This window comes from Mus caroli, unplaced genomic scaffold, assembly GCF_978045245.1.
Source record: "Mus caroli unplaced genomic scaffold, Mus_caroli_1 scaffold_1, whole genome shotgun sequence".
NCBI lineage: Eukaryota > Metazoa > Chordata > Mammalia > Rodentia > Muridae > Mus > Mus caroli.
The window spans coordinates 71,232,208-71,252,954 of record NW_028227256.1 but is presented as its reverse complement, the minus strand read 5'-3'; the positions used below and the strand labels follow the sequence as shown (position 1 = coordinate 71,252,954).

At 45.6% G+C, this 20,747-nt stretch overlaps 1 protein-coding gene across 10 annotated transcripts in view; it reads right to left on the bottom strand.

Moving 5' to 3' along the window:
• The window catches only part of Rufy4 (RUN and FYVE domain containing 4), a 28,450-nt gene continuing 7,703 nt past the window's right edge, over window positions 1–20,747 (bottom strand). For 7 of the 10 annotated variants that reach the window (XM_029474329.2, XM_029474332.2, XM_029474333.2 and 4 more), the window contains 5 exons: window positions 20,005–20,634; window positions 19,142–19,245; window positions 7,325–7,471; window positions 2,244–2,354; window positions 1–1,349 (listed from right to left, as the gene is read on the bottom strand). In XM_029474329.2, coding sequence (XP_029330189.1) covers window positions 1,247–1,349; window positions 2,244–2,354; window positions 7,325–7,471; window positions 19,142–19,245; window positions 20,005–20,634 — 1,095 coding nt within the window. In that variant the 3' untranslated portion in view covers window positions 1–1,246. Of the gene's footprint in view, window positions 1,350–2,243; window positions 2,355–7,324; window positions 7,472–13,314; window positions 13,669–19,141; window positions 19,246–20,004; window positions 20,635–20,747 lie in introns of those variants that run through there. The other 3 variants (XM_029474342.2, XM_029474338.2, XM_085838338.1) reach the window with 3 other exon arrangements.

Below are 20,747 nucleotides of genomic sequence, written 5' to 3'. Positions count from 1 at the left end.
ACGGTTGAATGCAGGTTGAAAATATATTTGAAAAATTATATCTACACTGGACATGTTCAGACTTTTTCTGGTAATCGTTCCCCCAAACAACACATCAGAAAGAACAGTGTTTACATAGCATTTATAACATATCCAGCATTTTCAGTAATCTGGAATTGGTTTAAGCATGTGTGAAACCATGCATTGTTTCGATATCTAAGATGCATTGTTTATATATCTAAGAGCCTTGAGTGTCTGGGAGTTTGGTACCTGCATGGATTCTTACAGCCAGTTCCTTACAGATGGCATGGTGGAAGGAAAGAGCTGGCTCCAACAAGTTATCCTCTGGCCTCCGCATGAATGTCGAGTGCATGCATGTCTTGCACGCACATGCACACGCACACAGAGTAGGAAAGAACCAGAGGTGTAAGTAATACCTAGACAAATCTCTAGGAAGTGCCTGTGCTCGAAGGTGATATGAGGCAGGGTCAGTGGGACATATGGGACAGTAGAACACAGACCTCTTGGGAACATAGAGTTGGCCCCTTGTATATGTGGGGTATGCTTTCATGGTTTCTTTCTTTCTTTCTTTCTTTCTTTCTTTCTTTCTTTCTTTCTTTCTTTCTTTCTTTCTTTCTTAATTAGATATTTTCTTTATTTACATTTCAAATGTTATCCCCTTTCCTTAGGTCGCCTCAGCATGGAGGTAGCAGCTGGAGGATGATGCAGAAGCCTTGGATCTGATGCCTGTGTCTAGAGATGGCGTGACAGATGTGTGTTAGAGTGAAACCCCATCACACTTACACAATGTTTATTCTATGTCAACAACGACTCAGTAAATCTGTGAAACACAAGATAAGGCAATGATCTCTGAAGGAGATTGGAGGGGAGGTTCCTGAAGAGCCCAGTGTATTTGGGCTTCGCTTCTTATGGGTGATGGGGGAGGGCATCTAGGAAACATCTGGGCCCTGGGCTGCTCTTATTCATGGTCACGACTCACTGTGCTTCAAGGGACTTTACAGAGAGGTTATGGCATGTCTTCCTCATCAGACACAATGCTTCTAGAGCTTTGGCATGTTCCCCTCAGCCCCTTCCACAGGAACACAGAGCTAGGCCTATCTGTGGACTGCCAGCTGTTCCCTCTGGTCCTCCACAGCAGTGCTGGGGCCCCAGCTTGCAGAAGAAAAGAGTAGTCAGATATCAGGGTTGGGAAGAGAAACAGGGAGAGTGAACTGGTGGGACGGCTGGTCTTAGTTTCCTTGTGCTGTCAGGTGACCTGGATTTCTTCCTGCTGGGCACAGGCTGGGCAGCAACGCTCTCTCTTCTTGTAGTCTACAGAGCAGGCGTGGCAAACCAGGCCTCCACAGAGCCTGGAAACAGAGACAGGGAAGCCTGGGTTGGTTTCTAGGGGAGGATCTGCCTATTCTCGTTGTCCAGCAGGGCAGCCTTTGGCTAGGTCAGGATGCTCCCCTTTCCCTACCGCCTGTCTTGATACCTCACTCCAGAGTCTCTAATTGAGGTGGCAGCTTCTCCTGATGGCTTGTGTCCCCTTCCTGTTCATCTTCCCCATGAAGTCAGTGGGAGGGAAGAGAGTGTTCTTTTTGTACGGAGGTGCAGGGACCCTCTCCCCAGACAGGAACCCAGCAGTGCATGCTGGGAGGTTACCAGCCTCATCTTCCAAGACCTACCTTCCTTCCTTTGTGGTCCTGCCCACTGTTCTATTTTAGGATTCTGCTTAGCAGCAGTAGCCAGATGGGGTGACATGTAGGGCCAGGCTCAAGTGGCTCTTTACAAATACCCATTTCCCACACCCTAGCGTGGTGATGATCATTTATAATGTCAGCATGCAGGAGTGATTGAAACTGGAGGATCATACATTTGAGTTCTACCTGGGTCACATAGTGAGTTTAATGTCAGCCTGGGATACATGGTCTCAAAATAATTAATTAAACCATAGTTGGTGAGATGGCTCAGGGGGTAAAGGCACTTGCCACCAAACCAGGTGACCTGAGTTTGATCCCTGAAACCCACAAGGTAGGAGAGAACCAGCTTCTGCAAGTTTTTCTCTGTCTTTCACATGTGTGAGACAGCACACATATGCATGCAAGTGTGTCACATACGTACGCATACATGCCGAAAGAGATGTCAAAGAAAAAGTCCTTAAAAACCAAACAAATCAAACAAAACCAGGCAGTTCCCCTGGTCTTTCTTTTCCTGGGTCAAAGGGCCTGTGAGTTGTCCCAGCCTCTGTGCCTTTCCATTACCTGCAAGGATACCGCCGAGACAGACGCCTAAAGACCTTGTTGCAGCCCATGCAGTGTCCAGGGGCCACAGTAGACAGCTGCTGGAGTCTCTGCCACTGAAGGTCCTTCTCACTGATGGATCACGTGGAGGGGGAGACATAGATGTAGTGAGAAGTTTGGTTTCTTTAAAAACACAGAAATATTATAAGAATAGGTTTTCGTTTTAATCCCAGGTGTGGGATGTGGGGCTGCTTCTGATTGCCCACAGCAGCTGACTATGATTTGCCTTGTGTTCTAGCAAGGGCATGATTTTGAAACAACAAGAAGAAATTAGATATCCTGACAGCCATGATCAAACTTGCCCCCCAAGGAACTCCACGCCCCTAATCAGCAGGAAGTAGTCTAATGATGGCGACACCTCCTCTTCCCTCTATCTTTTTTTTCTCTCCTATCTAGTGTAAGAGATTTGAAAAGGTGGGAGAAAAAAGAACCCACAAAGTATCCAGAAGTCTGACTAGACATAGAGAAGAGAGAGAAAGAGAGGAAGACGGTGCTAGAGGCGGTAGGCCTCACACTGGCCTGAAGCTTGCCAAGTGGGCGGGGCTGGCTAGCCAGTGGGTCCCATGGATCTGTCTATTGTTTGCAAGCATACATGTGGGCAAAACACACACACACACACAAGCCTTTAAAAAATCAATTAGGGGATTGTGAGATGGCTCAGTGAGCAAAGGAATTCTCACAAAGGTGAGGGAGAGGATAGACTTTGCAAAGTTGTCATCTGACACATGTGCCTTCCCACCATCCACGTCCACACAAACACACAATAAGAAATAAAAGGTAGAGCTGGAGAGATGGCTCAGAGGTTAAGCTCTCACACAGGTCCTGAGTTCAATTCCCAGCAACCACATGGTGGCTCACAACCATCTGTAATGGGAGCTGATGCATACTCTACTGGTGTGTGTCTGAAGACAGGTACAGTGTACTCATATAAAAGTAAATAAATAAATAAATAATATTAAAATAAATCAATAAAAGGTGTTTAAGTAAAAATCAAACTGTACAGAAGGGTTTATATAAAAAGCACAGTCACACACACACACACACACACACACCCTGCTCCTTCCTTTTTCAGTGGTAAACCATTTCTCCTTGGTATTTACCAAGGTAAACATTCCTCCACAACTAGTTCCTCTTGGTATTCCTCCCATATTAAGTAAGAGGCTCACATACTTCCTTCGATCGAGAACATTCTCTACAGAGATCCTTCCCTTGATAGTGGAGGACTCTTCTTACTTGTTCCCGTCTCCACCAACTTCTCCTCCCAATGTGCTCAGATCCCTGGCTTGGGTTCCTGCCAGTCACTCTTGTCCATTCGCAGATGATAATTATATAGCTCTCCTGCTAACCTCGAGCAACCTTGTGACTTCCATTCTGCAAGCCTCCCCTCCCCCAACTCATCCTCTGCTAAAGCAACCAGTGCAGGAGCCACTCGCCGTGAGTTTGCTCTCATAGAAATCAAATCAAAAGAAAAACCTCAGTTCCTCAGCTGCTCAGTACCTCAAGTTTGCAGCTTCTTCACGGGATTAGTAACCACCGTATCACGTAGCACAAACGTAGGACAGGCCCATCTTCACAGAACACGCTAGTTGAATATTTTCTATCTTTAATATTATATTCATACCCTGTTGCTGTGTGTGTGTGTGTGTGTGTGTGTGAAGGTCAGAAGTCACCCTCCACTTTATCTTTTGAGATAGCTAGAATGGCTGGCCAGTGATGAGCTCTGGGATTCCCATGAGTGCCTTCCCTGGTACTGGGGTTCCAGGTGCACATGGCTGTGTCTGGCTTTAACATTGTCAACTTAGGTCCTCATGCTTTTGTGGCACGTATATTACCAACTGACTATATGCCCAGGCTCTTCCACATTCTGTTATATCATTCCAATTGTTGTTTGTTTTAGGTTTTTTGAGCCAGGATTTCTCTATGTAGTCTTGGCTGTCCTGGAACTTTCTCTGTAGACCAGGCTGGCCTCGAACTCAGAGATCTTTCTGCCTTTGTCTTCTGAGGACTAGAACTAATGACCACAACTGTCTGGCTTATTACTTTTTGTGAGTTATTATTAGACAATATTCTAGCACTGAAGAAGGCCAGAGGCTGAGGCTGCGGCTTGCCTAGCACCAGTCAGTACTGGATTCAATCCCCAGCATCGCAAAAACCAGACAGAAGTAATAAGACGAGCGAATAGCATTTGTGTCATTAGATTATATATATATATATGTTTCCCAAATAACTAAGTTGTGCTTTTAAGCTTATGTTGACTTATTTATTGTGCTATGTATGTGTGTAGACACACACTACCACAAACACAAGTAGAGAACTCTCTGGACTTGGTTCTCTACTTCTACCATGTAGCTGCCAGGAGCTGAACTTGTCAGGCATGGTGGCAAATGCCTTTTCCTGCTGAGGCATCTTGCCAGCTCTATTGTTTCTATCTTGGAAGGCATGGAGGTGGGACCTCAGACTGTAGCCCAGTCTCCTCTTTAACAGTGGCTATCCTCCTGCTTCAGTCTCCTGAGACCTAGAGCTATGGGTGTGAGCCACACCCCTGGCCTTTCTGAAAGTTTCTAATGGTCTTTCTCTTATTTTCATTTTTATTATTATTTTATGTGTATAGATGTTTTGCCAGCATCCATGTCCATATACACATGCATTCAGGGCCCAAGGAGGCCAGAAGGTGGCTAATCTTCTGGGACAAGAGTGAGCTGCCATGTGGGTGCTGGCAATTGAACCTAGGTCCTCTCGAAGAGCAGCCAGTGCTCTTAACCACTGAGCCACCTCTCCAGCCTTCTGTCTTTCTTGACTCATTGTATTATCTGCCTCTAACATACTATTTTTCCTCTCATTATTATTATCACCACTACCACACTGTGGGCTGTTGATGGTTTCTTTCTAGTAGCCCAAGCTGGTCTTGAACATGCGATTTTCCTGCCTCAGCCTTCCTTGTACTGGGATTGCAGGCATGCAGCACTGTGCCTGACTTCCCCCACATCCTTCATCACAGCAAGTACCTCCCGACTCTCCCACCCGTGTGCTCTCTTAGGAATCCTCTTCTCCTGCTCCTGCGTGGAACCGCTGCTCCCTGAATCACATCTTCTCTTTTCTTGGCTCACTTCCTTCTTGTTGAGGAACATATCCTCAACTAACTTCTTAAGAAAGAACTGTGTGGGAGCTGGACTTTCTGAGACCTATCTGGTTAATGCTTTCTGCCCTCACCTTCTTCATTTAATGTATGGTTTATCTGGGATGTGGGAGTCCAGCTCAAGAGCTGGCTTTTCTGAGAACTTGAGAATTATTACCTCACAGATATGGACACTTGTTGGATTCTCCCATCTTCCTTATGTGTTTTGTGTTTCCCTCTAGGTAATCTGAAAATATGCTCTTTCTCTTTGCTTTTCCGAAATTTCACAGTGCCATATCTAGGTATGAGTTGCAGGCCCCCTCTTTTCTTTATTGTGCTGAGCATTCCACGAGATCTAAAGATTGCTGTCCATCGGAGCCTGCGATGCATAGTTTTAACCTTTGCCATACTTTATTTGATAACCTACTTGATTTTAGTTTCTTCATTTTGGAAACCTCTACCAGTTGGAGAGGGTGCTAGGATTCTTAGACGGTCTGTGTGTGTGTGTGTGTGTGTGTGTGTGTGTGTGTGTGTTCATGCATACACGTGGAGGCCAGAGGTTGATATCAGGCATCTCCCTCAGTTGCTTTCCATATTGTTTTCTGAGGCAGCATCTTTCACTAAATCTCAAGCTCGCCCATTTGGCTAGATTAGCAGGCCAGCCAACTCCAGGCATCTTACTGTGTCTACCTCTCCAGCACAGGCCTGTTTGTTTGTTTGTCTTGCATTTCAAGATAGGGTTTCTCTGTGTATCCCTGGCTGTCCTGAAACTTGCTCTGTAGCTCAGACTGGCCTGAACTCACGGATATTCACCTGCCTCTGCCTCCCAGGTGCTGGGATTAGACCTGTTTTCTGAGAGTCTGCTTTATCTTTACTTTCTAATCCTTTTGGTGAATTAAACAAATTAACAAACATATTGGTTTTTTTTTCCCCTGAGACAGAGTCTCACAACATAGTCCAGGCTGCTCTAGAACACACAGTCCTTCTGCCGCTCCCTCCCCAGTGCTAGGGTGGCAGGCCTGAGTGTGTAGTGCGCGTGCATGGGCGGAGGACCGTGTGGGGAGCTGGTTTTCTCCTTCCGCGTGGGCTCGGGGGCTCTGACTCAGGTTATCAGGCTTGTGCTGTGAGTGTCTTTCTCTACTCTCCTTAAATTATTTAATTTTCTCCAAGCCGCACTTGCTCCCCTTTCACTTTTAATGTGTGAATTTTATGCAAAAGAATGTACTTGCTGGACGACTCCAGCAACCTGCTGCTTTGCATGGAACCCGAGGGCAGTGGTGGTGGGGGGGGGGGATCTCCAGAGCTACACGAAAGGAATGAACAAGCACGAGCGTGTCCGTGTCTGTGGAGGTACACGCGTGTGCTGCCTCTCTAGATGACTGACATGCTTTACCCGTCTCCCCTGTCTCAGTGAGCTCAGAGCTTTGGAGTCAACCCTGGCGAGCTCAGCCTCTGCTACCGAGAATAGCTGCTCCTGGCTGGACCCAGAGGCCCAGGGGTCTAGGGAAGTCTAGCATGCAGGGTGGTGTAGGCGTGTGGTCACTTCTTGGTAGTCCACATTTCCCTTTCCTTCTTTTAATCCCTTCTCAGCTGGTGAGCTAGAAGAGATGGGGGAATCTCTTCTAACCACAATGGGAGACAGAGAGCAGTTCTTGAACTGAGAGCATACATTATTGCCAGAGGACTCTGTGGTTTATACATCATCTGTCTTTAGTGGCCAAGTCAGTACTGCTGGCCCTCAGTTTCCACCTCTGTAACATGGGACATGTAATTAGTGACAGCACGAGGTCACTAACAGAAGGGAGCAAGTCCAGATATAGAAAGGTCGAGAACCCTAGAGTGAAGTAGTCTTCAAGTCCGGCCTCCACACTCCTTACCACCCATCCTTCATTTCCACCCCAGTCCCTGCTCCCCGCCCCATTCTTACTGAATCAGTTCCAACACCCTCCTTTTCATGGCCTGGACCAGGTCCCTCTGCCCTTCAAGCTCCGTCTGATACATGGCATCCCTCCTCTCAGCCTCCTGCTGCTTCTGCTCCAGCTTCGCTTGCAACAGGGCTCTTTCTTTTTGACACCTGGAGACAGAGGGAGACTCAATGAGGAGGAAGGCTCAGACCTGTCATGGGAGTCCCCGGAGAAACCGGAGTCCACATATAGGTACAGGATCCACATACCATACACATACAGAGGCATGTAACACACCATATACACCACATATTATACACACTACAAACACCTACCACCTCTCTCTCCTCCTCCCTGCCCCCCTCACACACATACACACACACACACACACAAACATACACACACATTATGTGTACAAACTGAGCATCTATAGATAGATTCAGCAATCGTAGAGAAATACAAACAGGGCCTAACCTTGAGTATTCCTGAGTCGGGCACTACTGAACATTTCCTGCCCTCTTTCCTACCCTTCCCCCTCCTCTTCCTCCACTCTCCTTCCATCTTTTCCTCCCTTTTCACATTTCCACTTTAAAACGTAACTCTCAGCCAGGCAGTGGTGGCAGACACCTTTAATCCCAGCACTTGGGAGGCAGAGGCAGGTGGATTTCTGAGTTTGAGGCCAGCCTGGTCTACAGAGTGAGTCCCAGGACAGCCAGGGCTACACAGAGAAACCCTGTCTTGAAAAACCAAAACCAAACAAACCAAAAAACCAAAAAACCAAAAACCAAAAACCAAACCAAACCAAAACAAAAAAAACCCACATAACTCTCTGGGAAGGTTCATTTATTGGAGGCCTGTCTTGGAAGGACGCCTGGGAACCTGGGTTGGGGACACCATGGTCAGCTGGGGACCACTGGGCATGGAGGCAGCAGTGCAGGCATGGAGGTGGTTATGCCTTACTTTTAAAGTATTTTTAGGAGGTGTATTACATTGTCTTTTAAAAAGCAATAGGAAAAATATGGCTTTCCTAGGTTTCTATCTCTGTTTTGGGTTTGGAACTGCTTCAGTTCTATTTTTGCCTTTCCTTGTTGCTAGCGATTTTCTAGAAGGTTCCAAGAAGTTTACTCAGTTGAAAATAAAATGGTCTAAGCTTCTCACTGCATGGTTTGGTTGGGAGTGTCTACGACCAGCAAGGGGTAGGTAGATGCTGGTGAGTCAAGGAATCAGATCCAGGGCCTTGCGCACGCAGGCCAGGCAGGTGCTTGATCAACTGAGTTACACCCCAGATATTTAGCAGGCCCCCAAAGCTGGTGCGCCTCCAAATCTCACTAAGAATGGGACTTCCAAAAGACCCATGAAAAAAAAATCCAGGCCTTTTCTGGATTTTTTCTTAGTTGCTGAACTCCAGCTTTCCTGTAGGGGGCGCTAGTCAACATTTAGTTCTTTTGCTTGGTGATCCTCGGTACTTATGGGACCACCATGGGGTTTGTGCATTGCTTGGGTGGAAGGGAAACCTGTCAGGCCCCTACTGTGTGCTGGTGGCTGCACCCAAGGCTCCTGTGGGACTTAAGGAAATTAAGCCAAGTTTTGTGACAGAGCCCACCAGAGACTGAGACAGAGATTAGAAGAGTTGCTGGGGAGTTAACTGAGACTACAGGGCATTGATGTCAGACATGCAAGTCTGCGAGCTGGAGTGGCCAGCCTGTCTGAGTGGCTGAAAGGAGTCTACTGAGGCTGGGATCCCAGGAAGAGGGCAAGAAACACAAGATGCAGTATAGGGGTGGTGGGGAGGTGGGCAGAAGAAGCCACTGAAATATTTCAAACAGGGATGTCAGGAGTAGATGTGGGAGGAGCCAGGATGTCTTGAGCCCCTAGTATAGGCGAGGCACTGGGCTGAGGCTCCGAGGTCTTGCTTCATTTCAGTTTCACAGGGTCATCAGATGGGCACTATAAGCCTAGTTTTAGAAGACAGAGAAGAATCTCCAAGAGGGTATGATTCTTGCCTAGGGTCACATGGCACTCGAAAGAAACTGAAGTCTGGACATGGGCCTGAATTCTCTTGTCTTTTCTACATGTTCAGCCACTCGGAACCCCAGTCACCTGTGCTGAGTGGGTAGCGGGTGAGAGCAAATGGCTTCCTGTAAAGTCTCTCCTGTCTTTAGGATAGACTTACTAGGTATGGTTCACTGTACATTGGTCCTCTATCCACTTGGGGTCACACAGCTACAGCAAACATGGCTGGTAGAAAGAATGTGCCTGTAGAATTTGAACTGGCTAGTGGTGAACCCCTATCACTGGCTGGATGCCCATGGTCCCTTTGCCAAGTGGCAGCTCAATGCTTGGTTCCTGGGTCTGGGCAGTGGTTGTGTCCTAGACTGGGAAGTTGCTACCCCATCTGTAGTCTGACAGGAATCCCCACTAACTCCCAGGTCATCTTTTCTCCAGCACATCACACCTGACATCTTGCCCAAAGGCCTGACTTAGAACTCTGACAGACGTCCCAGACTTTATAGGTTCAAAGCTCTGTTCTTGTGCTTTCTACACAAGCCTGTCCACTCTAATCTTCCCACCCCCGAGAATAGTTGTTCCTGACTCTTTCTCTCAGCTCCACAGCCAGTCTCTGAGGAAGTCCCGCTTCAAAATTTACTCACAAATCAACAGCTGTCACCAGCCCAGGCCAAATATCTCTGGTTACCCCCAACTCCACTGTGATGGCTAGCTTGTACGTCAACTTGACACTGAGCTAGGATCAGATGGGAAGAAATCTTGCTTGATTGATAATAGATGTGTCAGAGCCCAGATCACTGTGGGTGGGTGGTGCCATCTCTGGGCAGGTGGTCCTGGGTGGTACAGAAAGTAGGCTGGGCCCAGTGGTGGTGGCTCACACCCTTAATCCCAGCACTTGGGGCAGAGGCAGGCATATCTCTCAGTTTGAGGCCAGCCTGATCTACAGAGCGAGTTCTAGGATAACCAGTGCTACTCAGAGAAACCTTGTCAAAAAAAAAAAAAAGGAAAAATGAAAGAAAAGAAAGGAAAGGAAAGGAAAGGAAAGGAAAGGAAAGGAAAGGAAAGGAAAGGAAAGGAAAAGAAAGGAAACGAAAGAAGCAAGCAGCCTAGCAAACATGAATGAGCAAGTCGGTAAGCAGTATCCCTCCAAGGCCTCTGTATCAGTTCCTGCCTCCAGTTTCTGCTCTACCTTCCCTTAGTAATGTCCTGTTCTCTGGAACTATAAGATGAAATAAACCCTTTCCTCCTCAAATTGCTTGGGGTCATGTTGGGTTTTGGTTTTTTTTGGTTTTTTGGTTTTTTTCAAGACAGGGTTTCTCTGTGTAGCTCTGGCTGTCCCGGAACTCACCTTGTAGACCAGGCTGGCCTCGAACTCAGAAATCCACCTGCCTCTGCCTCCCAAGTGCTGGGATTAAAAGCGTGCGCCACCACTGCCCAGCTGGGTCATGTTGTTTTATCACAGCAATGGAAACCCTAACTAAGACATCTGTTTACTGAGACGCTGTCTGGGAAGAAGGCCTCCTGGGAGCTGCTGATGTTTGCATAGATTCTAAGGGAAGGAGGAACACACATAGGGAAGAGCTGGATGGAAGACCCCAAGGGAGACTGGGCATAGCAAGTTCCAGGAGCATGATGGAGGCAATTTTGGCCCAAGTGGGTAAGGGAAGAACCTGCTAGTCTTGTTCCATGGGCGCTTTAAAATAGGGTCAGCCTGGACTAGTCAAGTCTAAGACCTGAAAGTTGATTGAAGAATGACTGCTAATGGGCACAGTTCTTTGGGGATGACACCAATGTTCAAAAATTGACTGTGTTAGTAGTTGCACAGCTCCACCAATATACTAAAAACTTCTGAATTAAACACACACACACACATGCACACGCACATGCACTTATGCATGCACACATGATCATGCCCTTCCTCTGCTTGGACTCTATAATGGCTTCCTTCTTACTTTGATTCAAAGCCAAGGTTATTTTGATGGCTTCCCAAGCTCCCTTGAAGCTGCCCCCGTTGTCCACAAGACCTTCTCTCCCACATTTGACTAGGCCCATGACTCCCATGACTCTCCTTGAACCTGCTGTGCAATTTCCTACCTCTGGACCTTTGTCCCAGTTCTGCCCTCTGCCTGAAGCATCTTTCTAGCTGGTGTCCAACAGGCTGGCTCCTTACTTCCTTCAGGTCTTTATGTAAATGCCATAGCTTCTGAGAGGCCTAAGGTGGCCATGTTACCCTCTTTAAAAGATCACAGTGGTCTATTCTCACTCTCCTTCCCTATTTTTTTCTCCTTAGAACTGTACTCCAGGAGCTGGAGAGATGGCTTGCAGGTGAAGGCTCTTGCTGCCAAGACTGATACCCTGAGTTCAGGCACTGGGACCCACATGATGAAGGAGAGAACTGATGACTCTTACTGGTTGTTGTTTGACTCCACATGTATGTCATGGTATATGTATACCCACACAGGCTCGGGTGCACTCGTTTTCCACATATATGCGTAGACAGATGATAGATAGATAGATAGATAGATAGATAGATAGATAGATGATAGATGGTAGATACACAAACAGATAGATAGATAGATAGATAGATAGATAGATAGATAGACAGACAGATAGATAGATAGGTAGAGAGACCGATGGTAGGTAGATAGATAGATAGATAGATAGTAGATAGATAAATAGATGGATAGATAGGTAGGTAGACAGATAGATGATAGGTGATAGATCAATAGATAGATGGATAGATAGATAGATAGATAGATAGATGGATAGATAGACAAATATATGGTAGATAGATGATAGGTAGTTAGATGATTGATTGGTGAATAGATAGATGATAGACAGGTAGATAATAGATGAGTAGATGGATAGATAGATGAGTAGATAGATGGATAGGTAGATAGATGATAGATGATAGGTAGGTAGATAGATTGATAGATGATAGGTAGATAGATAGATAGATAGATAGATAGATAGATAGATAGGTAGATAGATAGATAGATAGATAGATAGATAGATAGATAGATAGATAGTAGTGACTATAGTAAGCCTACCTCACTGCTCTGTAGTATGCTTGCAGATCCTGCTTACTGCCTGCCCTGTGCTGAGAGCAACACAAACATAGGGATTTTGTGTCTTTCCTACAAGGGTATTTTGGGTTTAGAACAGGGTACCCTAAGTGTTTAAGAATGACTAAATGACAGGTGGCAAGGTGACAGGGGTCTGTGAGGCAGTACCCCCAGATACTAGGACATCTCTCTGGTGCCTCTTAGCCACAAGCTTTTCTTGAAGTCACAGAGGCTCTTGCATGGCCAAGGCCCCTCTTTTCAGTGAGGGTCTGAGTCATGGGAATATTTGCTGGTCACAGCAGCAGTTTGGGTGGTGAGCATTGGGTAGAATCCAAGAGGCTTTGGGTTGGAGTCTGAGCTCCCGGGTCTGGCCCAGCTGTTCAGAAAGACAGACAGAGAACTTCCCAGTGATTCAGTATGAATCACAGTCACACAGCCTGAGACTGTTCTGGCCTGCCTTGGAGAAGGTGTCATGGTGTCCTCTAGAGACAGAGGCAGCAGGCAGATTCTGGGCCCGTGAAGACCAAAGGCAGACTCAGAGGTGGTGACAGATAATGCCGTTGGGGCCTTGAGGTCAAGGCAAAGAAGCTATTTGGAGCTATTTGGTAGAAAGAGATAGGGAGAATGGGGTATGGTCAGCTTTCTGTATCCGTGTCTCTGCTTTTAAAGAACCGCAAACCAAAAGTGTTTGGGAAACAAACAAATAACTTATGTCCAGATGTTTTTTCTTCTCATGGTTATATTATGTAGTGTTACATCAGTTTTTACAGCATTTAGATCAAGCTAGGGGAGCTCGTACAGGACTGGGGAGGGTGTTCCTGTCAGGAGCCAGGGGTTTTGGTTTCACTTGGGCTCCTGGAACTAACCTCCTGCTGATAGAGAAGACTGTGTTAAAAAACCAAAGCCAAAAACCAAAAACCTGGGCTGGGGATGTAGCTTGGTGTGGCCTCCCTTCCCCCCAGCCTGGAACCTGCCTGCTCAAGGGTGGAGCTACCGGCTCATTCGTCCTGCCACGCCCACTGCTGGAACCTGCCCTTGCTGCCTGGAGTCACACACGTGTTCGTCCTGCTACTGGACCCTCAGTTACTTGGCGGGAAATTGGGTTCCCTCCCCCTTCCTTTATAAACTGAGTGTCTGGAAATATTAAATTGAGTCTTGATCAGAGTCTTGTCTTGACTCCATTGTTTCTTCCGCCCCGTCTAGATTCCTCTCTTTGCAGGGAACTGCCATTCTCAGTGAACCGTTCGTGTTGTGGACCGCGGGCGGGCCGCAACAGTTGGCGCCAGAACTGGGACCTGAAGAATGGCAGAGGGATGTTAAGAGAAACGACTGCTGTGTGGAGCTCCACAAGAAAGGAAAGAATCTTCGTATCGGAGGAGCATCGGAGCAACGGACAGGTACACATGCTAGCGCTAGCCTAAAAAAATTTCAGTTTTGTAAAGTGTTGCTGAGGATGCGGTAGGATGCGGTAGGATACGAACAAGTTTGAAGCAGTGCTGACCCAACACTGTTTCTGCTTGGGGTCAGCAGTTTCGTAAATCGGAACTAGATACGGAGACAGGCGGTGTGCCGCAGTTTTTTAGAAAACTGCTTAGGTGGAAGAAAGAAGGGTTCAAAGTCAGAAATCTTTTAGATAAGAGAGATAGCTGTTGTCCATGGTTCAAAGAAGAAGAAACGATAGATTGTGGAACCTGGGAGAAAGTTGGTGAGGCCCTGAATATCGCTCAGACAGATAATTTTACCCTAGGTCTCTGGGCGCTTGTAAATGATGCTATAAAAGATGCAACTTCCCCAGGGCTAAATTGCCCTCAGGCGGAACTTGTGGTATCTCAGGAGGAGTGCCTATCAGAGAAGGCCTCCTCAGAAAAAGATCTTCTTAACTCAGAAATTGATAAATGTGGTTCCTATCCTAAATAGTAAAATTTAAGATAAGATACAAAGCAATGCCTCTTTATTAAAGCATTAAAGCTTGCTTTAATAGGTATTCATAGGTATTAATTGATATCCAAACTTCGTAATATGATAGTAATGCTTCTAATATTGATTTTAACAGTGATAAATTGTTTTAAACATAGGTTTTGCTTTCCCAAAGTTGTAGATATTATCCTAACCTTGCACAAAAACTTAAAAATTATGGTTAAAACTGCCATTGTTCCATTGACTGCAGCTTGCAGTTTGATTGCAAATTTAAGATTGATGCTCAAATTAAAAAGTATTTTACCTTTGAGTCAATACAGGGCTCTGGGCAGCCCCAGAGCGGCTTGTGGCCTTTTCTTTTGTTTTGCAAACAATGCCTAAAAAAGTTTTTCCCTGTGTTCAAGAAAATTTCTTTTTAACAGTGTTACAGATCTATTCAGATGTTTAAAATAATGCTTAAATTCAAAGATTTTTGCTTCTAGTAAACTGGTAATCACTAGAAAATTTTGCCTCTACGTATGGCTAATATAGCTTTACATTATGTAAGAAAAATGTTTATTGTTTCTGCTTCTTTACAAGAAGCCAAAAGTTTTAATCTTTCAGTATATATTGTTTCCTAAGTGGAAAGTATTTTATTAACTAATGCTTCTCAAGGGAAGTTTACCTTAAATCCTTGCTCTCACCCAAAAGATTCAGAGACAGTATCCTTTTGTTATTTGGTGTTTTGGTTTGCTGCAAAAGGTTTTACAAAAAATAAAGAAAGCTTTTATAATTGTTGTTAATTGGTAATTAAAAATTAGTTGTGCCGAAGACAATTCTTTGGCCAGAAAAAACATTATTGTAAAGTCATTTTTCTCATCCTCCCAGCCGATCGTTAGGCCACGTGGGCCCAACTAGCTGCTGTGGGGCGGAGTCTTAAGACACACAGTTGCCCCTATTCCAGCACAAATAATCTGGTTGTGTGCTGTAGATGGTGTTTTAAAATGCTGAACAATCAAACCTTAATTTATATATTAATAGTCAATGCTATATCTCTGAGCTCATAATTACTTAAAATTGTTCGTCCCTCAGATACTATTAATTCTCAAATTTACAATTGCTTATACATATTTTTAGTTAATAAATAAATAAATTATGCACGTGTGACTCTTAATAACTTTTCAAGCTTTCTAGTTACAACCGTTCCTTAAGAAAAATAATTGAAAGTGCAATTAGTCACTGCCCCTTTACAGCCAAATATTTAAAATGTTTTGTCCAAAAAGTTATTAATTCAAAAGGTTAGATATTGTAAAATTTTAAACTTTAACCTCTTAAAAGACAAAAGAGAGAAATTGTATCCCCATATATACTATTTAGTGCATTTCCATGCACACTATTTAAAACATACCTTTATTTTCAAAATTTGAGATTAAAATGTCAAATTTAATAAATGCTTTTTAGTATCTTAAAAGGATCTACTTATTGGCTTATAAATTGATCCTAAAACAGCTACCTTATTAAGAAAGAAAAAAAAAAAAAAAACAGGTTCTCTCCACAGAACTCTACAGAAGCATATTGGTAATTCGTGTGCTGAGCTAACAGGTAAGTTAACTCAGTGTCCTGATTAAAAGGACTAAAAGATTAAATTCATGTTTTAGATCCATCCTTACTTGTCATTTTTCCAGTTTAGACTAGCTTCTAGCCTTTTAACTTTATGGCAATAGTACATCAGAGACTGTATATTCAAACTTAGTAAAATTAGTCATTTAATAGAGTCATAATGATTTTTCACTCTTCTTCAGTGTGACCAGCCATTCTAACTCAATCTTAGACTGGTCTAATATTCAGTTCAATTATTAGAGATTCCTATATTCTAAATTACCTAGCAAAGTTAATTCAGAGCATTTCCCCCAAGGTCACCAAAGGCTCACCTTGCCTTTACCTTATTTGTCCTAAACTTTTTGCAAACTGACATTAAAGGTCAGTCTGCAGCGGAACGCCACTGGCACCCAGTTACTTCTAATTCTTATGCATTGGTAAAATAGAAGGACGCCCTGACTAATAAATGGAAGGGTCCAGATCCAGTTCTAATCTGGGGAAGAGGCTCGGTTTGTGTTTTTTCACGAGATGAAGATGAAGCACGGTGGCTACCAGAGAGATTAATTCGTCAGGTAGACACAGATTCTGTCTCTCCTCGTAAGTATCATTCTAAAGACTAAAATTCCTCTTGTGCTGGGAGTGGAAGCTCTCAGAAAAAATTGTTTTCCTCTGTTTCCCAATTCCCCTACAAGAGGCCGGAGATTAACTTTAGCTTTACAATTTGCATCTAAATAAAGTACCTTGACTTCTCCAAACAGAAAATTTACATTGCTACACTCTCATTGTTTAGTATTCTTCCTTCTCTCAAGCAGGTCAATCTACATTCTCCGGTTCTCCGCCCCGCCCCTAAGAGCAAACAGGTGGTTCTGCTAATCTCCCTTCCAGGGACATCCCAGCATGTGGCTTTTCAGTCTAAGATAAGATTTAGATTTACCAGGAGAGCTAGGGAAGTAGAAATTTCATATATATTTACAAAGATTAGTTCTTATTTTGATAGATATAGGCTTAGTCCCTTAGCTGGCCTCTGGCTTTTCACCCTTGCTGTTACTGCAAGGTGTCCTTAGTTCCTCAGGCTACTGGGAATAACAGAGATGAAGAGGAAAGACTTTCAGCTCCTATTTTAACCAAAATTAATGGTGTTAATACTGACATAATTCTTGTCTAGGCCTTGCTAAATCTGAGGTTGACAAGTCTCATATAGAGACCTCGCAATAACTCAGAATTGCGATACTGATTCATAATCATATGAATACGGTATGGGTACCGCTTGGCGCAGGAGATTACTGCGGAGGGAAGGTCCAGTTTGACCGTTTCTGAGTTCCCTGTGCGACACACCTGATTTGACGGAGGTTGGTATCCGATTCCAGCTAAAAACCAAAAATACTTAAGGCTCTGCCTCCCCTCCCCAAAAGATACCAAGAGCCACAGATGTGAGTCGTTACAATGCTCACGGGAGGAATCAGGCTAATGTCCACCCAAGTCAAGGTTAAAGGCCCACTCATCTACGGATGAGAAAATCATTTGATCACCTCTGTTAAGCATTGCCTATTTAAACTTAATTAATAGGGGGGAGAGAGATTGGAGACCTTGCTGTCGTAAGGGCAAGCCCTTCACTGCCTCCCACCCAAATAATAAAAAAGCCAATTGGCCTTGTACTAAAGAGCTGGTCTTAACCCCTTCTCCCTGTTCCCCAAAATTGCAGAGGATTATCAGTTCAGTGTTATTCTAAAATTGTTTAGTTAAACTCAGCCAGGGTTCCAACGCCCTACTTAAAAGGCAAACAGGTAGCTACCTATTCAGCACTAATTAGCATTATAAAGTCAGAGCCTACAGCCCAGTGCTGCTATTCAGTCAGTGCCTTAAAGACAGTCTTAGCCAGATACAGTTTACCATTAGAAAAGTTAGGGAACCCCACGGAAACAAGTTTTTTCTTTAGCCCTAGGAACTCAGGCAGAACTATTGAACATAGATAATTTTTCTGCCACAGGCCACCCCTTTTTTTAATTTTTGTTTTGTTATCTAATGGGGGGAAATGTGGCCTCCCTTCCCCCCAGCCTGGAACCTGCCTGCTCAAGGGTGGAGCTACCGGCTCATTCGTCCTGCCACGCCCACTGCTGGAACCTGCCCTTGCTGCCTGGAGTCACACACGTGTTCGTCCTGCTACTGGACCCTCAGTTACTTGGCGGGAAATTGGGTTCCCTCCCGCTTCTTTTATAAACTGAGTGTCTGGAAATATTAAATTGAGTCTTGATCAGAGTCTTGTCTTGACTCCATTGTTTCTTCTGCCCCGTCTAGATTCCTCTCTTTGCAGGGAACTGCCATTCTCAGTGAACCGTTCGTGTTGTGGACCGCGGGCGGGCCGCAACAGCTTGGGAGGTAGAGTGCTTGCTTAGCAGGCACAAGGCCTTGGTTTGATCCTTACTTAGTACTATATAAACCGGGCACGAAGGCACAGGCCTGGAGGATCAGACTCTCAAGGCTGTCCTCTGTTACACGGCAAGTTTTGGGATAGCCTGAGCTACATATCAAAACAAGGTTGGCTGAGGGAGCCAGGTTTGGTGAGACAGGCCTACAGTCTCAGCACTGAGAGACTGAGATGAAGGATTCCAAATTGAAGATCAGTTTGAGTTCGGTAAGAAGACTAAATAATAAATGACCCAAAAGAACAAGAGAGCCCACAGTTGTAGAGTCTGATGCAGGGCTTGGCTGTTAGGTCCTCTCTGCTAACAAGCTGATATTGGGTGGACTGTGTGTAGTGCTCAGGACTAAGTATGTTTTGGGTGAATGACAGGCACTGTTATGGTTATCAGGAGGCCCAGAAAAGGTTGTATAACAAGGAACAAAAAAATTAAGGAGCAATGCCAAGCATAGTGGTTTACGACTGAAATCCCAGCACCCAGGAGGCTGAGGCAGGATAATTGTCATAAGTTCCAGGACAACCTGGGCTACAGAGTGGAATCCTATCTTTAAGCCCTGCAGGAGGGAGATAGATTTGGAAGCAGGCTGGAGTCAAGAGAAGAATAAAAAAGGCAGCAGTGTACCAGGAAGGGGCAGTAGGGGTCAAGGTCAAGCAGGGACTAGGATCAGGGGTAACTCCTGGGGTTCTGGGTGGGGGCTGGGGAGGAGAGGAGCTGTGACCCCCTCATGGGGTCAGGAAAGATGCCTAGGATGGCACTGGCCTCAGTATCCTGGAGTTGTACCTAGCATAAGCTGGGTACACTGAGAACTCAGGAGTCCTGGAGGCCAGGCCCTTGCTGGTGTTGCCAAGATTACCTGCTGAGCTGCTCCTGGAGCGCCTGAAGTTCTGCTTCCTGTGCCCGCAGCTGCTCCTGGCACTGGGCCTGTTCCTCTGCCAGCTGGAGCCCATACCCAGGGTCCTGAGGAGAAAATGGGGAAGGAAGAGCTGAAAGAGGAAGGCAGAAACCCCTGCCCTGGGCTCATCCGATGAACTTTCTTATAAGGTTATAGCCATGCTTCTGGGAGCTGAGTGAACCCAGGGTTACCATTTCTTCTCTTCCAGAAATTGCCAAGTTCATGGACCTGGAAGATTCTGGCTAGGAAGGAGGCTGAGGGACATCTTGCGAGCCATTTTTGGGGGGACTTCTGGAAAAAGCGTATCAAAACTAGCTTAGTGTATAGCAACAGAGCTTGGACACTGGGAGACCTCTGCTGTGGCACCTGAACTCTAAGGGCACCTCACCTCTAAGGTCACCTGAACTCTGTGACTTCCTAAAAGTCACTTGCTGGGATGTAGTCCCTAACTCAAATGTTGGCATGGCTGGGCAGGAGGTGCTGATGAGTGAAGCAATCACAGGAAGGGGCACTCTACAAGCTGAAGACCGTGTGACTTTCAAAGAGCAACCCCAAATAGTAGCTCGGAGAGCAATCCAAAATTGATTTGTGGAGCTCTGTGTGATGGCATACACCAATAATCTCAGGATTTGAGGGTGAGCCTTGCAGCAGGAGGCTTAGGCAAAGCCTGGCTACATAGCAAATTTGAGATCAGCCTGAGTTACAGAAGGTCTTTTCACAAGCAAACAACCCCCTACACCGATCTGTGGCCTGGAATGGCCACAGGCTACCTCTGTAGACACTTAGCTGCAGGTCAGGCTTGAGAGGAGACAATAGACAGGTACCTTGATCACCTCCTGCTGCAAGGGCACTTCTGATTGATCCTCCTGCATGGTCACACTGGTCACTCCTGTCCACTCTTGTGGCTTCTCCATGAGAGAACTTTTCTTTGTTCCCAGGACCCAGGATTGCCTGAGAACATCAGGCTGATTCCACTCATGCCTGTATCCTAGCTCTGCATCTTCTTCCCTTCCCTGAAGACTGGGGGCCATCGGCCCCTGGTCAAGGTCCCAATCTGCTGCCCTTTTCTGGATCCCTTCTGTTGTTCTCTGATCTTCTGTCCCCGACAGACTTCCTTTTCCTTCATCTTTCCTTCCTGTCAGCTGCATTTGAACATCCTTAGCCCTGCTCCTCTGTTGCTGGATGCTGGCTGTTGAGTTTTCCAGGAATTTCCTGGGCTTTGGGCCTCCCTCCTTCTGGTCTAGCTGAAATCCTTCCCTTTCTGTTTCCCAAGTGCTCTGGGGACAACTGAGGCTTCCAGAATCCTCCCTCTTCTCTTCCAGAAAGGTGGGGAGATGGCTTGGCTGCAAGGGGTTACAGAGGTCAGGGGTGCGGTCTTCTCCGGTTGCATCCTGCAGACAGCTGGTTTCTCCAGTGTCTGGTTCCTGCAGCTGCTCTCCCCTGGAGCATCTCACCTGTAAAGAAGCCCCATTTCAGCATCTGGTCATTGATCTGGGGCATTGGAGAGGACAAAGCTCTGGGACAGCACTTGCTTCTTATTGGATTCGAATGCCTCCTACTGGGAAAG